This window comes from Panicum virgatum, chromosome 8K (assembly GCF_016808335.1).
Source record: "Panicum virgatum strain AP13 chromosome 8K, P.virgatum_v5, whole genome shotgun sequence".
Classification (NCBI taxonomy): domain Eukaryota; kingdom Viridiplantae; phylum Streptophyta; class Magnoliopsida; order Poales; family Poaceae; genus Panicum; species Panicum virgatum.
In genome coordinates, this window is record NC_053143.1 from 21,892,456 (window position 1) to 21,909,770 (window position 17,315).

The 17,315-nt window shown below is 43.8% G+C and overlaps 1 protein-coding gene across 1 annotated transcript; it reads left to right on the top strand.

The window, feature by feature from the left end:
* Positions 1–6,274: 6,274 nt before the first annotated feature.
* Positions 6,275–16,938, top strand: LOC120644197 (phosphatidylinositol 4-kinase beta 1-like). Its single transcript, XM_039920759.1, has 16 exons — positions 6,275–8,606; positions 9,224–9,412; positions 9,507–9,555; positions 10,306–10,438; positions 10,657–11,137; positions 11,431–11,511; positions 11,587–11,709; positions 12,354–12,423; positions 12,977–13,074; positions 13,158–13,262; positions 13,616–13,669; positions 14,970–15,113; positions 15,219–15,272; positions 15,346–15,420; positions 15,872–15,955; positions 16,023–16,938. Exons 1-16 carry the CDS (start codon positions 6,846–6,848, stop codon positions 16,122–16,124), a joined length of 3,603 nt encoding a protein of 1,200 aa, XP_039776693.1. The 5' UTR covers positions 6,275–6,845; the 3' UTR covers positions 16,125–16,938.
* The last annotated feature ends 377 nt before the right edge of the window (positions 16,939–17,315 follow it).

The window sequence follows — 17,315 nt, forward strand, 5'->3', positions numbered from 1 at the left end:
TGTTCATAGGCTTGAAATCCTTCGGGTACTCGATGTTGTCGAAAGCCTTGCTCAGGGCTTGAAAGCGGTCGGAGTTGTCTGCAAGTTGCGCTCTGCGTCTTGCGTTGATGGCGTCCCGTGCGTCCACAATGGAATCGGCTACCTCTTCCCTGTTGTTCCCACGGTTGTTGTTGTTGCGGTTTGGCTGAGGGCCAGGAGCTTGATTTGCTTATGGTTGGCCACCTCTGGGGCGATGACTACTCGCAGCTTCCTGATCCTCTTGGTTTCTTCGGTTCTGCTATTCCTGCTGCTGTTGACGCTGGTGGCCTCCGGGGGGTACGACTTGCTTGAGGTATTGTTGTTGCAGTAGCCCTTGATCGAGTACCATGAAGCGAGGACATGGGGGTCTATTTCTCAAGGACAGGGGGTTCTGATTCATTCCAACTCGGGATTCTGGGGCATCGTCATGAGTCACAGGGTTGCTTTTGTCATTGCGGCGATTGGTGTTCTGAAGATGGGATCCGCAGCATTGTTGAATTCGTTGTTGAGGTTGCGTGGCGGGAGATGAGCTTGTTGGAGTCTTCCGACGTAGAGTTCTTTGGTGCGGGAGAGTTGGTTAAGTGGCTATCAAAGCCGCCTGAACCATTGGCGACGCAGACCCACGAACCGAAGATGAAGGTGGCGCCTCTGGGAGGCGTCATGGTGCTGAAAGTGAAAGTGGCCATCGAACTCGCCGATGAATTCGCCGAATCCCCTACCTGGCGCGCCAGCTGTCGGTGTTTACCGCCAAGCCTGCTCAGGGATACCCTTAGCAGTAGGGTTTGTAGGTAGGGATCGACGGCTCTGGAACTCGATGGTGCAAGGAACACAAAGATTTAGACAGGTTCGGGCCACGAGTTGCATAATACCCTACGTCCTGTGTGGTGATTTGTATTGACTTAGGTGTAGATGATTGTTTGGAGGGGGTCCCTGCCCGCCCTTATATATCCGGGGGGACAGGATTACATGGAAAGTCCTAGCTGAGCAGAGTTGGAGTCCTACTACAACACAATCGGTAGTTTCCTTTGTACTGCAGCTAGTACTACGCCTATTAGGATAGTTACAAAAGAGGTAAGATACATCCATGAGTTATCCCTTACTCTAGAACATTCTATGCCTGTGAGCAGTCCCGCTGTCCCGGGTCTGACACCAACTTCTCTATCGTCCTGTGATACAGCAACAACAGCAGTATGTAGGTCTCCTAAAAATGCTTCCAGAGGATCAACAACACTGCTGTCCTCCTCTGTCACACCTATTCCATCTGTGGACCAATTATGACTGTCATGAACATCAGCAGCAGGAACATGCTCAATAACTTCCACATTTAAATCCTCTCCGTGATGAATCCATTGAGTATAACTATTGTCCATGCCATTCATTAGTATGTGTTTCTTCACAAGAGCCTGAGCTAGGTACTTCTGGTTAAGGCATCTACTTCAGGGGCATAGAATTTCAACATTGTCACTGAATTTCCCTTGCACAAAGCTCAAAAATTGTTTGACACCATCCATGTATTCAGGGGAAAATAACTTACCATGCACCCAACTTCAATCCATCTAGTCAAGCATTGCATAAAAAATCCCAATTAACAATTCTGCTTGAATCCAAAAGCTACAATCAACATAGTCAAGAAAAAAATTGATATACCTTGGATGCCGGCTGGTGTTCACGCGAGGAAGAAGGGGACAGATGAGGCAGGGAGGAGCTATAGAAGGCCTCCGTGCCGGAGGGGAGGAGCCGCGGCGGCGGGACTCACCGGAGGGGATGAACCGTAGCGGAGGGCCTTGCCGGAGGGGAGGAGACGCAGTGGAGGCCCGCCCCGGAGGGGAGGCTGTACCGGAGGGGAGGAGCCGCGGAGGGGAGGGCGCACTGGAGGGGAGGAGCCTCGCCGACGGCGTCGGTGCCGCGGGATGCAGCGGCGGCAGGCCTCGCCATAGGGTAGGAGACATAGTGGAGGGCCGCCCAGGGGAGGAACCGCAGAGGGGAGGGCGCGCCGGAGGGGAGCAGCCTCGGCGGCGGCGCCAGGGACGCGGGATGCAGCGGCGGAGGAACTGGGACGTGGGAAGAACTGGGATGCCGAGATGTGCCAGGTCTAGACTATGCAAAAGAATTACAAAAATAAAAAGTTCACCATGTAGACACAAATAGGCAAGTGGCTTGGTGGTTAAGTGCTTTCATTCCCTGGCGCAGGTCGCGGGTTCGATCCCCGCAGGTGCATCCACCCAGAATTTTTTGTTTAATAGTTTTTCTGCGCAAGTGGGCCCCACTCAACAATCCACGTGGTGTGCTGACATGGCTCGCAAGTGGGCCCCACTCGGGCATCCAGGTGTGCGCTGACTAGGCTGCCACATAAACAGCAAATAAGAGAAGCAAAAACTTGAATGAAAATGATGAATGTCAAAACATATAGTTAAAATAACTATGACGATTTCTATGACTTTAATGTTAAAACGTTATGTTTTGTGGGCTCAATTATGACGAATTCAGTAAAACATCACTAAGTTTTGGGCTTAAGGCCCATACCTTTAAATTCATGACGAAAATCTGAAAATTGTCAAGGATTATGTGCAATTGTGACGCTATTTTTCAATGTCATAAATTTTTTGTCATAGATCACCACTTTTCTTGTAGTGATCTTCGGATCATGGATTTGTGTGGCAAACGGCCAAGGAGGCTTCCATAGCCACCTAGCTGATCCCATCGAGTTAGAAGCAGATCAATGTAATGCTCTCGACATCACCACCGGACTTGCCGACGATCTCGGCAAGATCCTACTTTCCGATCTACTCGGAAAACAAACTCTTTGTCACAACTCTACTTGTGATAAATAGGAGGGAAACCAATCTGAGACTTTTTTCAACTCATAAAAAATTTCAGATAACTCCATCACCACAGATGCCACCAAATTGTGGGAGTCACCAATCTACGATGAATATCCAGATAACGAGCCAATATCAATCATCGGCCATCATCTGGATCTAACCATCGCAGTGTATACTGGAAGGGTATGGAACCCCCAAAACTACTCGCGCATGACACAGGACTAGTAGCATACATCCCATACCTTCCTTACCAAGAAGGATCTCATCTTTCAATGATTTTTGAGGAAAGAACCAGATCAATGGTGATAGCCACCGACTACTCCAACGAATCTTACACAGATCGTCACGTCTACGTCGCACACGTAGGCGGTGGTCATAGACAAAACGAACTGCTAGAAGATATCTCAACAGACGACCTCTGCTAACGCTGGTAATGAGATTGATGCTCAGCGTGATGCAAGAAGAAAAAGAATCACGAGCATGAACGACACAGGGGTGTGTTTAGATGCCCCCAAACCCCCCCAAATCCAAACTGTCCACATCTCCATCACATCGAAACATTAAATATAGCAAATGACCCATGCATGGAGTACTAAATGTAGGTAAATAAAAAAACTAATTGTATAGTTTTGATGTACGTTGCGAGACGAATCTTTTGAGCCTAGTTAGGTCATGGTAGGACAATATTTACCATAAACAAACGAAAAGTGCTACAGTGTACTACAGTGTCCGATGTGATTTTTTCTCCCACTTTTCCAGGGATCTAAACACAGCCAGGGAGGATCCACGGCAACGCCAGCAACAAAGACAACCCAGCGTAACCTGCAAGCCGAATTCGAACGAGCCTCCGAAGAAGGTTTTCATACCCCCGTGGCTAACATTCTGCATGCCGCAAGGCTCTTGGACAACAACCAAGACCTGCGGTCATCCATAGTGTACGACTACTTCAGCGCGTTACCTTACATCTGGACGAAAGAGATAAATCCCATCCCTTTCAAGAAGCCATGGTCACGGCGCTTCCAATCGAACACCCGAAGGAGGACATAGAAGACATGAAGGAAGTGGCCAGAACAACAATGACCAATTGATTGACCCTGCCAACCAGAACACACCAGTAGCAGCACCAGCTCACTTTGCAACAGGAGGTGGCAGAGGCGACCGACCTCGTCAACAACCACGCCAACTTCCACCATCCCTTGAGGTAACTACCCGCGTCAACAAGACGCTCCTTTCGCTGACCTTCGCAACTATGCAGCTACAGGGTACGACGCTAGGCAGATAATTAATGCCCGGCAAGAGGCAAGAGCTATCCAAGAAGCATACCGGATACCAAACGACGTCAACCGATTCCTTGCGTTCAGGTGGGAGTTTGGTCTCCATGTTTACCCCGAAGGCTTCAAACTAGTCGGATTTACCAAGTACGAGGGCAAAACCCCACCACATCAATGGCCCTGAATCTATTCCCAAGCAATCGATGTGGCAAGGCGAACAATCCGCGAAAGCTCTATTTTCACGGATTTTGAGTGTAACGGTTGGATTTCTAGAGGGGGCATATATACTTTATTCCCGGGCGTGGGTGAGTATTCTTGGCCCATTTGAAAGTTTCTTTGACATACTTGATCTAGCCTCCTCCTATCTCTCACTGTTTGCTTAGAGATTGTATTCTTGTAAGTGTGCGAGTATCCTAGTGCATTGCATCAAGTGTTTGAGCATTATGCCACTAGAGAGTCTTCAAGCAAGCGTCATTGACTTGTTACTCTTGGGAATTGCCGTTCCCTAGACGGCTTGGAGAAGGTGTATTTGTGGAGCCTTTCAAAAAGTTTGTGGAGGTGCCTCGAGTTGGTTGTGAGAGATCTTTGGGCTCACTTTGCCGGAGCGGTGAAGAGTAACTCTAGTGGAATCGAGATTTAGAGAGGCTCATTGGGTCAAGATGGCTCAAGATCAAAAAGAGTCTTGATAGAGGAATAATTGATTCTTTGAATCTAGCTTAACGCGGATTAGCGGTGACCGGCAAGTCATCGACACCATAGAAAAAATATTGCCTTGTGCCCAGTTATTTTTTTTACTCATTTCAATTCTTGTAATTTACATTCCTAGAGTTTGAATTGATTCCTATCACCCTAGGATGCAAACCCTCTACTAGTGATAGGTTTGCTAGACATAATAACTCACTTGTGTTACTAATTTAATTTTTTCTAGTGTTTGTATTTTTAATTTAAATACCTATTCACCCCCTTCTAGTCGGTATCCTAGATCCTACTGTGCGAAACACACAGCCAGACCATCTAGTCTAACATTCGCTCGCATGTTTTACAAAAATAACTGGAAGTGAATTGAAACTATGGGAGATATATACTCCCTCCATACTCGAAAAGAAAGTCATTTTGGACGGTTTGGTCAAACATTGAGAATATAAATACTTTCATATAAATATAAATATATCATTTTGTGATAAATATTTTTTTAAAAATAAAAAGTCAAAGTTAAGCTTTGGAGACCGTATCGCTGTCCAAAGCAAAAATGGTTAAAAAGTCTACTGTTTGAAAGAGAGTAAACCAACCAAAAATACCAAAAGCTAATCCAAAATCACCCACTCGATTGACAAGCATATATGAGACGTTGGCCCTCCGGTAGAAAATGACCGGAGCGAAGGAACCAATACCAATGCCAACTCTATATCGGACATCGTCTGCCATGAGGCCCCACCCCCAAAGCCAAGTCACTATGGTATCTCCTACTACTGGTATGGCGCTAGCTAAGCTTATAATTACTGTTGATCCCCAAAAGTTCATCTGACCCCAAGGTGGTATGTATCCTGTAAAAGCTGTCACAAACATTAATAGGAATATGATTTTAAAAACAATTTTTTTTTCAAGTATGGAGGGAGTACGATGCCGTCTCAATTCATGTGGGTATGTGCAATTTTAGATTGTGTATAAATAAGCATAGAAAAAAAAGATAACCGGCACTTTTTGTTCCAATTGGTTAGGGATCGGGAGTGAAAGTTGAGAAAATTCTAGCAAACAGATATAGATCAAAACAAAATGAAAAAAAATAGAGGCACTATCGAGGGCAATCTACAATTGTTGAGTCTTTATAACAAATAATCTACTTTGAACTTATTATGTGTTGAACTTCAAATTTTAATACAGCATAGAAAACATCAATATTTATGGTTTGAGAGATGATTTGCACATCTGCATACCTTAGTTATGAAAAAATTAATAGAAAGGTCAAAAACAATATCTACAAATACTAAAATGGCTTGGAACGGTACCACATTTTTGATATTTGTGAAATGTATCATCAAATGATGGTTAAAAATTTATTTTAAAATTAATTAAAAAAATAGAACATTTATGTTTTGTTAAATCAGAAACTGTAATGGGAATTCCCCCTGTGTTTTACCCCTTTGGCTGATCCGATGGTGCAGCAGGAAATGGGCAACAGAGTGGCCGCAACGGCGGATCCGGGGCGCGGCCATCCCCGCCCCCACCTGCTCCGCGTTCTCCGATCCCTCCCCCACCCGCACCCCACCACCACGACGCCGGAGAAGAAACCCGCAAGAAACGGTGGAAAAAATAATTAGAAAAACCAAAAATTCAAATCAAAGTCTCCCACAGCCAGCGACGAAAACGCTGCGACAATTCAAATCGAATCCACCCGAATCGAATCGAGCCAGCGCAAACCCCCCGGCCGATCCCCCCCGTGCTCTCGCCGCCGCCCGCCCACCGATTCCGTAGCGCCTTGCTGCGAATCTGGGCGCGATTTCGGGGCGCTAGGGTTTGGGAGGCTCTGGATCGCGGGGCCGCGCGGAAGGTAGGGTTTGGATTGGATTCGGGCCTGCTGCTGAGGATTGCGAGGCGTGCTGGATCGAGCTACTCCGAGCCAGCTTGTGATGGTGGTGAGAGGAGGCGGGAGGCGAGTAGGCGGCGGCGGAGCTGGCAGCGGCGGCGGTGAGTAGGGTCTGCTGATTGGGTTTGGGGCCGAGGGCGCGCGCCGGCCATGGTGCGGCTTCTCGGGCTGCGGAGCCTGAGCTTCGGGCCGGAGGAGTCGCCGCGGGAGATCCCCTCCGCCGCCGACGCCGCCCCGCCCGTCGGCAGCAGCGGCTGGCTTGTGCGCTTCTTCGACTCCGCCTTCTTCTGCGAGTGGATCGCCGTCAGCTACCTCTACAAGCACGACCATGCCGGCGTGCGCGACTACCTCTGCAACCGCATGTATACGCTCCCGCTCCCGGGCCTCGAGGCCTACCTCTTCCAGGTCTGCTACATGCTCGTCCACAAGCCCAGCCCGTCCCTCGACCGTTTCGTCATCGACACCTGCGCCAAGTCGCTCCGCATCGCGCTCAAGGTGCACTGGCTCCTCGCCGCGGAGCTCGAGCTGGATGATGCTGATGACCTGGATGGGATTGATAAGGTGCAGGAGCAGTGCCAGGTTGCAGCCACCGTGCAGGGTGAGTGGCCGCCGCTGGTCCGGCCTGCGCCACCATCCCCTGCTGCCAGTCCCCGAGGCAACCCCATGCTTAGCAGAATACGGTCGTCGAAACAGCGGCTGTTGTCCCTTGCGTCATCCCCGTCGCTTGGCCTGAGCCCCCCAGCCGGTGGTGGGGCCAATGTGGCAGCTCCAGATGATGCTGTAGGTAATGGAGGGAAGCAGCCAGCCACACCATCATCGGAGGATAACAAGCTGCTCAGGAGGCTGAGCATTGGGCCGAAGATGCGTGATGCGCTGCTCTTCAGGCGATCTGGAGAGAAGGATGAAGAACAGGACCGGGATGGATTTTTCAAGAGGCTTCTTAGGGACAGCAGGGACAAGGAGGAAGAAGATGGGGACAGGGAAGGATTTTTCAAAAGGTTACTGAAGGATAGCCGGGACAAGGAACATGAGGAGGAAGAAGGGGATAAAGATGGTTTCTTCCGCAGATTGCTAAGGGACAGCAAGGAGGAGGACATGGAGCTAACGCCAGGTTCTGAAGGACTGTTAAAGAGATTCTTCCGTGATAAAGAGGATAGACAAGGTGAGGATGATGAGAAGGAAGGCTTTTTCCGCAGGATGTTCAAGGATAAGAACGAGGAGAGGAGAGACAGCATTCATGCTAGACATGGGGATGAGGATAGAGGGGGCAAGAGTCTGGAGGATGATGAGAGAGAAGGTTTCTTCCGTAAGATATTTAAAGAGAAGAATGAGGAGAGGAAAGATGGTGCACATAGTAAGCAGGATGAGAGGGAAAAGGCTGGTGCAAACATAGAAGAGGACAAGAGAGATGGTTTCTTTCGGCAACTCTTCAAGGAGAAAAACGATGAAAGAAAGGAAGGAAGTACGCTAGGCAAGAAAGAGGAAGATGAGAAAGGCCATAAGAATGCAGATGATGATAATTTTTTCCGCAGGCTTTTCAAGGATAAGAATGAAGAAAAGAAAGGAGCTTCTCATGACAGGAATGAGGATGATAAATTCGAGGAAGGTGATAAGGAAAATTTCTTTCGCAAATTGTTCAAGGACAAGCATGAAGAGAGGAGAATTGAGGGGCTTGAGAAAAATGATGATGATGGTAGGAGCATCAATGGTATTGAAGAGGAAGATAATTCAGAGTTCTTGTCATTCCGTAGGTTGTTTAGAGTGCATCCAGAAGATGCTAAGGGTGGACATATAGAAAGTAGTCAACCCAACAATATTTCAGAGGGGAGCCCAGGATCAGAAAGCTTTTTTAAGAGGCTATTTCGTGATAGAGATCGTTCACTTGAAGATTCTGAGCTTTTTGGCTCAAAGGTAATGAAAGAGGCAAATAATCTACTCTTAATAATTTATTTCTCTAGTTTGAAAACTCCAATATTTTTTTTGCAGTGGTATGGTACATCATTATGTATTATAGTGGTTTAAGCAAGAGAGTTATTTATTATCTCATGGGTTAAGATAACTTTTTATGGCTAGCTTCTGTCAACATTATATATTCCACTTTATTGTTTGAATTGCAAACTCTAGTGCTTCAAATGGTGGAACCTATATGTTAATTTTGTTGCAAAGATGCTCAACTATAACTAACAACCACAACAACAGAGCCTTGAATCCTAAGCTACAGATGAAACCAAACAAAAGCTGCATGTGTATCAATATAATACATTACAAAATTTTCCTTTTGTCATGCAAATATTTCAATTGGACATCTACTTTTTCATTGGGTAAAGTAGATATAATCACATAATGCTGTCTTCATTTGGAAAAGAATGATGTTTCATACTTAGTGATATCGTTGCATCAATGCATGTCACTATGTCCTTTGCATCATGTATCAGTAATATTTTCTAGACAAAGGCTGTTGAGTGGCATAATACGGTTTGCTTATGTGTATTTGTATTTACTCCTAGTGATGGTGTTTTATGTTGCAGAAACACCCTGGTAGCACAGGAACTAATGAGAAGCAAAGAGGAAAACCACCTTTACCAAACAATGCCATAGCAGAACTTCGAAAAGGTTCTTACTATGCTTCATTGGAGCTTGTTCAAGCTTTATGTGACACATCTTATGGTCTGGTAGACATATTTCCCATCGAAGATCGTAAGATTGCTCTTCGGGAGGTAGGTCACATACATTATTTTGCACCAATATGGTTTATTCACTTCATGTCTTTGAGCCATGTTGTTTAACAGCATATCTTGTTTTATGTGGCAGTCTCTTACTGAGATCAATTCCCAGATTGCTTCTGCTGAGAAAAATGGAGGTGATTTCTGCTGCCTTTTTAATATATGGTGAATATTACTGTTGTTTTTAGTATTTTTTATGTGTGTTTTGCGTTTTTGTACTTTGCCCTGTATGCATGAGATACTCCTGCCCTAAGCCTTTGGATACCTAATACTTTTTGCTGAATTGTCTGTAAGATTACATTAGCATCTTCCATTATAAGATACTTGATGTATCCATATGCTTCGTGCCTTGCTATCTGTTTCGTTAATTTTTTGGGGCTGCAGTTTGAATAGTTCTGGTTCGCCTTTCTTATTTCACCAGTGTTGCATGAACAAAAAGTTTAAGGTACTATTCTAGGGTGGCTTTAATGTTTTTATAGGTATGGTTGTCCAATGTTTTAGTTGTTTTGGATTGGTAATGGTTAGAACTTACTTCATGCCACGCAGAATAGTGTATTCAATATACTTAATCTTTTGGTTTTTGTTGCTGTAGTTGTTTTCGCTACATTATGCTCCTTAATCAATACTGTTGTTTGGTCTGTTGAATGTTATGCACTTAAACGATTGTGATAGTATGTAATTATAGGCTTATTACATTTAACCAATGTGTTGTGTGTTAAAAAAAAGCAGCCTCTTGCTATTAGTTGCTGCTCTGGTCCAGTCTCTGTTTACCTTTAGTATCACCGCATTGGATTAGGGATCCATTCATATCAGAATATTGTATCAGCATATTGCAAAGCATCAGCTAAAATGCTCTCCTGATATTTTTCTGTTTGTCCTATGCATAGGAGTTTGCTTTCCAATGGGAAAAGGCATTTACCGAGTGGTTCATATACCTGAGGATGAGTGTGTTCTTCTTAACTCTAGGGAAAAAGCTCCTTATCTTATATGTGTTGAAGTTTTAAAAGCAGAAGCACCAAGGTATGCAGCTTTTGTGCTAGGTTGATTGGAGTTAATTGTTTAAATCTTTACCATAAATCTGGCATTCTTTTTGGTAGTCATCTGTAGGTCTATACGTTGACTTAAAAATTGCCATAGTTAGTTTCTATAACAAGTCTGTATCCCAATTACTGCCCTTTGCCACATCTTTTGATACTGGATGTTGTGGTAACATAGAACATCTGTTGTTCTCTCTCCAGTCACTCTAAAGGATCATCAGATGCACACAAGCTGTCAAAGGGTGGGATACCCTTGGCTAATGGAGATGTCCAATTACCAAAACCACCTCCATGGGCATATCCTTTGTGGAGTCGGCATGATACACAAAATTATGAAACAGACAGAACGCTGAAGTCAACCTCTCAGGTTATTGATCAAGCAATGGCTCAACTCTGGGAGACCAAAGTTAAATTTGTAAATGTTAGTTTCTCAGTTGAGAAACTTGGTCGTTCAAGGAGCCTAGCGATCTCTGACACCGGGTGTAGGCTACGACATGCAAAAACTGATTCTCATGATCCTCCAGAAGATTCCCAGGCAATTGATGATCAGCCAATAGAATGGATTAAAGTTACTTTGTCTGCAGTTCCTGGAGTAAACATGGATGACGTAGATGAGAATGAGCCCACACGCAAGAAGGATCATCGGCGTGTCCCTAGTACAATTGCCATTGAGGAAGTCAAGGTGAGGCTGACATGTAAACTTTTGATTCACTTTTAATATTTCTTATATAGTTATACTTTTTTCTGTATTTTTTCTCCAACTAACGCACTTGATCCATGATTTGCTGTCATTGTAACATTTTTCTTTCAAATGAGCTATCTGATCCATGCCTAGATTTTTATATTGATGCAGTTGGAAACAGGTAGAGTTTCCATGCATAGTGTGGTGGCTATTCTGCAATAACATCGCCACTGATTGCATTTATAGTTGATACGTTTTGGGCTAATGTCTGTTGAATTATTTTCCTTGACTAGGCTGCAGCACTAAAAGGCGAAGCACCACCTGGTCTTCCACTTAAAGGAGTTGGGCAGAGCAGCCAAAATTTAGATTCTAAGGTGAACCATGCAGTGAACTTAAATTCTGATTACTTTGTACTTTTCCACAAGTTAGCAACTTGAATGTTTCCATAGGCCCCTGATGGTGGGGATCCAAAACCAACTGATGCTTTGGCTGGTGAGCTTTGGGCTGTCAAGAAGGAGAGAATACGCCGGTCTTCAGTTCATGGAAAATCACCTAGTTGGGACTTGCGTTCTGTAAGCAAAATAACTTTCATCATTATTTTGTTCTTTTTCTTCTATCCTAGCCTGGATATTGGTGGGATGATAAATGCTTTGGTGCGGATGTGTGTTTGTGTGTGTGTTTGCTGGTACTCTTCTCGGGGCATAAATATATTTTTTGCCCCACGTATGGCATATGCGTTGCCTTTAAGCTTTATAGTCATAGGTAATTCGATAAATGTAATATCACTTTTCTAAGTTAATCATAATCATAATTTTACTTCACCTTAAAAACTTGTAATAACTTCTTTCATTGTCCAAATCATTTAGATTTGGCAGCGGCATCATTAACAATATAGACTTCCATTATGGACTTTGTTTGAATTAAGGTATTGTGTTGCCTCTTTGGAAAATTTGCTGTGTCTATTGAAGGATTCTGATATTTTTATCTTGGAATAAGGGTTGTTCAGTCTAGTGTCCTGAATTTGAAATAGTTAAATTGCGTGATCCTTTTTCTGTTCATAGTGACAAACTGGATGTATTCAAGTACTCTGTGAGTTGCATGTTCGCTAACATCCCTCGTCATACCTTTGAATTAAGAGCCTGCATGTTCTGTAATTTTTTGTGCTGAATCATTTTTGGTTATTATTGCCATGCTGCTGAAACATCTCATATTGTAGATTATTGTCAAGAGTGGTGATGACTGCCGTCAGGAACACTTGGCTGTGCAGCTTGTTGCACACTTCTATGGTGAGAACTTCCTCGATGTACAATGATTGTAATATTTTTTTACATAGTGCGGATATTCTTTTGTTCACATTGTACCTGTTCTTCACCTGATGTAGGAGAAAGTTTGCGATTTCCTTCAGAAAGCAATGTGTTAGATTGACCTTTTATGTCTTATCATTTGATGTCGTTCTAATTTGTTAGTTATCCTCATGTATCTCCATCCGTAAACATTTAGCTGTGATATTAACATGTTCTACATCTGTGACTTTTTTGAAGTGCAGAAACCAACTTATGTGCAGATTTATCCATATATGTAATCTTATTCTTCTTGGGGAAAGCCATGAATGCAAGAAAATAGCACATCTAAATAGTCTTATTTCTTGTACATAAAAATAGAAGCAAGTTCCTGGATATAGAAGTAGCATTTGTCCCATGACACTTTATTGGGTTGTCATAGGTGTATTTGGATCAGAAAATTGAGACACTGCAGCGTCAAAATGTTATGATTGTTTTTATGTTATTGTTGATATAGCATATCTATGAGATTCACTTCAAAAACTACATTTAATTACAGACATATATCAAGAAGCGGGTTTGCCACTTTGGCTGCGGCCTTATGAAGTTATTGTGACTTCTGCTTATACAGCACTGATTGAGACTATACCTGATACGGTACTTGCAATTTGTTAATGTGTTCTGCTTCTCTGCATTTTGTCTCATGTTTGATTGTACCTGTCTTTTACATTTCACTGCAGGCATCAATCCATTCCATCAAAAGTAGGTTTCCCAATATCTCAAATCTCCGTGACTACTATGTGGCTAAGTATGAAGAAAATTCTCCAAATTTCAAACTTGCACAGGTGAGTTGCATTTTCAGACACTCTTGACTAATGTTAATTTCCCAGCCTCCAAGACAAGAAATGGCACACAGTGAGGTTCCACTTAGGTGCAGATTAATGCATTTGTGTTGTGGATGAAAAAGATTGACATGTGTTTTCAGTAATCATCAACATGAAAATTGTTGTCCACTCTTGAAGCATGATATATGTGTATGTGGACACTGCATGTCTTGATAAAGAATGCCTTTTGATTTATGAAGACACTCTTAAATTTAGTACTTGTTAATTGGCAATGTTAAAAGTTAAGTTGGAAAGCAACTGCTTGAAAACTTTCAGTACATGTAGCAGAGTATTGATATTTTTTATTTTCACAGAGAAATTTTGTGGAAAGCATGGCAGGATATTCGATTCTATGCTACCTACTCCAGGTATTGAAATCAAATATTACATTTGGTTGTGTGTTGCCTTATGATGTTGAACAATGAGTAGGTTTACTGGAATCTCAGTATTTTCACCTGACATCAACATTTATTGAAGTGTTGTTGCCATTCTTTGTAAACAAATTGCAATTCAATCCTTTTTCATTTCCAAAAGAGAAGCAGTTTGCTGGTGATTGCTTTTCCCTCTATTCTCTTTTTTGAAGGGTAAATTCCCTCTATGCCACTGAAATTTTAATTTGTCCCCTATGTGCCATCAAAAACTAAGCCATCCCCTCAATGCCACTGAAAATTTAACCCTATCCCTTATGTGCCATTACTGTTACAGCAGAGTCATGTGGCTGTGGCTCTTAACTGAAGGTAAAAAAGATAATATTACCCATTCTTAGAAGAGTTGAACTATCCCTTATATGCCATTGCATTCAACAACAATAGTCATGTTTATTGCAGAGATCTTACATGTTTATGAGATCTCCATGTTTATTGATTCACTAATGCACAGACCAAATGGAACCATATATTAACTGATGTCACACACGCACAGAACAAGAATCTATTATCCAAATAAGTAACCAGTCAAACAACTGTTGATGTCTATATAACATCATTGCTGTCCATAGAAGCAGCCATACAAGTAGCCATTGATGTCCACATAAGCATCATGGCTGCGGCCAGCGGGCCTGCTCCCGCAGCCACACGAGCGCGGCAGCCATGCGGGCCCACGTACTGCTCGAGCGTGGCCGCGCAAGCGGGCGGTGGCCAGGCGCCCCGGCTCAAGCGTGGCCACGCTAGCAGTGGCGGCCAGGCACGTCCTCCGCTCGAGCAGCTCATGGCGAGCGGTGGCCAGGTGGGCCCGCACAGGGCGCACGCTGAGCGGCGGCCGCGATGGGACTGGGCGACCGCGCGGGAAGCAGTGGGGATCGATGCTGGGATTTTGGGGCGCTCGGCGGTGGGAGCTGCGGATAAGGTTTGGGGAGGATATGGTTCAAAAAAAAATGTTTGGGGAGGACAGGAGGCGGCTGATATGGATAAGGTTTGGGGAGGTGTACAATTGGGAAAACGCTGAAAGATCTTAGCGATTTAACGGTGTTATACTCTATTTTTGGATAGTGATAATGGCAATGGCACACAAGGGATGAGATTACAATTTTCAGTGGCGTTGTGGGATGGCTTAATTTTTGATGGTACATAGGTGATAGGTTAAAATTTCAGTGGCATAGAGGGAATTTACCCAGTTGCATCTTCAAGATGGTGTGCTACGCACATGGCTGGTGCTTTTTGTTAATTACAGGTCAAAGATCGCCACAACGGAAATCTTCTGATAGATGAGGAAGGACATATTATTCACATTGATTTTGGTTTCATGCTATCAAACTCTCCTGGTGGTGTAAATTTTGAGAGTGCGCCATTTAAGCTGACAAGGGAGCTCCTTGAAGTATGTCTACTGATGGTCAATTTGATTTGAAATTTTAATACTGTGTGAAGTTGAACTATGGAAATGTTCAATCCTTTTCAACTTTTGTGGTTGGAACTTTGCTAGGTGATGGATTCTGATGCAGAGGGAACTCCCAGCGAGTTCTTTGACTACTTCAAGGTATGTTGTCTACCTTCATTGCTGGGGCCTATCCAATTTGTATCTTCTTATTTTAAAATTTCCGTTTCTTCAGGTGTTATGCATTCAAGGTTTCCTAACTTGTCGGAAGCATGCAGAGCGTATTATACTTCTTGTAGAAATGTTACAGGTATTTTCTTTATCAAAAGGATTTGGCACGTTTCATGTTGTTGCCTATCTGATGGCACATGACTATTTGCCTATGTATGCCTTATAACTATAAAACTCAATATTTTATGATGTATATTAGTATAGAATTGTTGCCGTAGATCTTTCTTCCCATGTCGTATATTGACCAAAGTTATCCAAGGTTCTTTGCCAATCTTTGTCCAATATTTTCTCATCCAAAAGTGAATAGTTTCGTTACATTCAAACTTCTACTTTTGTATGTTAATGAGTTAGACTTTTGGTGTGACTGTTATATTTTCCTGCCCCTAGTGTACACCTGTTTCAAAGTTTCATGTGGACCCTGTGATATATTTATTATCCTGTAATTATGTTGACCTAACTGTTTCTCTAATTGGCTTGTAGAAGCCACTGACAGAAATTAGCTTACATGTGTAAATTTTTTCTCTTACCAGGATTCTGGCTTCCCATGCTTTAAAGGTGGTCCTCGCACTATACAAAACTTGAGAAAGAGGTTCCACTTGAGTCTCACTGAAGAGGTTAGTTGACTAATGTTTGGTAGTATCATTTCCGGACTTCTCTTACTTAGTCTTGCTATGGTTGCAGCAATGTGTATCCCTGGTCCTCTCGCTGATCAGTAGCAGCATGGATGCTTGGCGCACCCGGCAGTATGATTACTACCAGAGAGTATTGAATGGGATTTTATGACATCTGCCCACAGGAGTGCCACTCTTTCCGAAACCATTTTCCTTGTATACTTGGGGGGCAAACTATGGGATCACATAGGTCAGTTTGGGGCTGATCTATATGCGCATCCCACCTCGATTTCTAAGAGCGATCCAGGTAATTGAGCACTGTATTTTCCTGTGTTATTGGGTGCATTGGTGGCCAACTATGGGAAACAGAATGGTGCCTGCATTGTACTGCGTGTGATTGCTCCCTCTGACAGAGTTGAGAAGTGTATAGTCATCGGCAGTTATCTAGTTAGTGCTTCGTGCTAGGAGGTTGCTCCTGGGTGGAGCTCTATTCTTCATATTGGAATCTGGAACCCGAGCTGCATTGCTGTACAGACCCTTGATTGACGTAGCTTGGACAGGATGGTAGGAGATGACCGAGCCATACTTGAAGCAAACAAGTGTAAATTATAGGCATATTTGGAGCTGGGGATCGTCCGGGGACAAGAGCAGATTCTGTGATTTTGGAATTGTTGTCCTGATGCCCTTGGCATCCCTATAGCCCCAGAGTAGATGATGTGCTTGCTGCATTTGTAAATTACCGTTACTGTACAGGGCTCATATGCTATAGGAGCTTTCTGTTTTTTGATGCATTTTTTTTTGTTAAGGTTGATTCCTTCTGTTGTCGGTGTATAAACTCTAAAGTGACATTTAGCCATTTATTAGGTGATAGCTTGTTGCCTAGTGGTATGATCAGTGTTTGGAAATTTGCTTTTGGGCTTTTGCGAAGTGCAACTCAGAATTCTGTATGTTAACCCCCTATTGCGAAGTACTTTTTGGTATGTGTTGGGTTAGCAATGTACGTCTCTTCGTACTATGAGCGATCAATTTGGTATTTCTTCACATTTGTTTTTCTATAGAAGTGTTTGCGTTCTGCTGCAGTGTCGTAGAATGTTGGCGTGTCCGGGCCAGAATAAAACTGTAGTGCAATCGCACAATCACAGAGCTGCGGTTGTAGGCGAGGAGATAAGTGAGGGGACGAGCATCATATTTTTCGGGCGGCTGTTGAATGCGTCAATTTGAGTAGCTCAGGAACGGAAAAATCTAAGACACGAACCGTTGCGCGCGACTGCGAGCTGGCCCTCCTTTGGCCCAGCAATCTGACGTACCCGTTGGTCCTAGGCCTGCAGCACGCATGACGAGCAAATAGATCTTTTATTTGAAG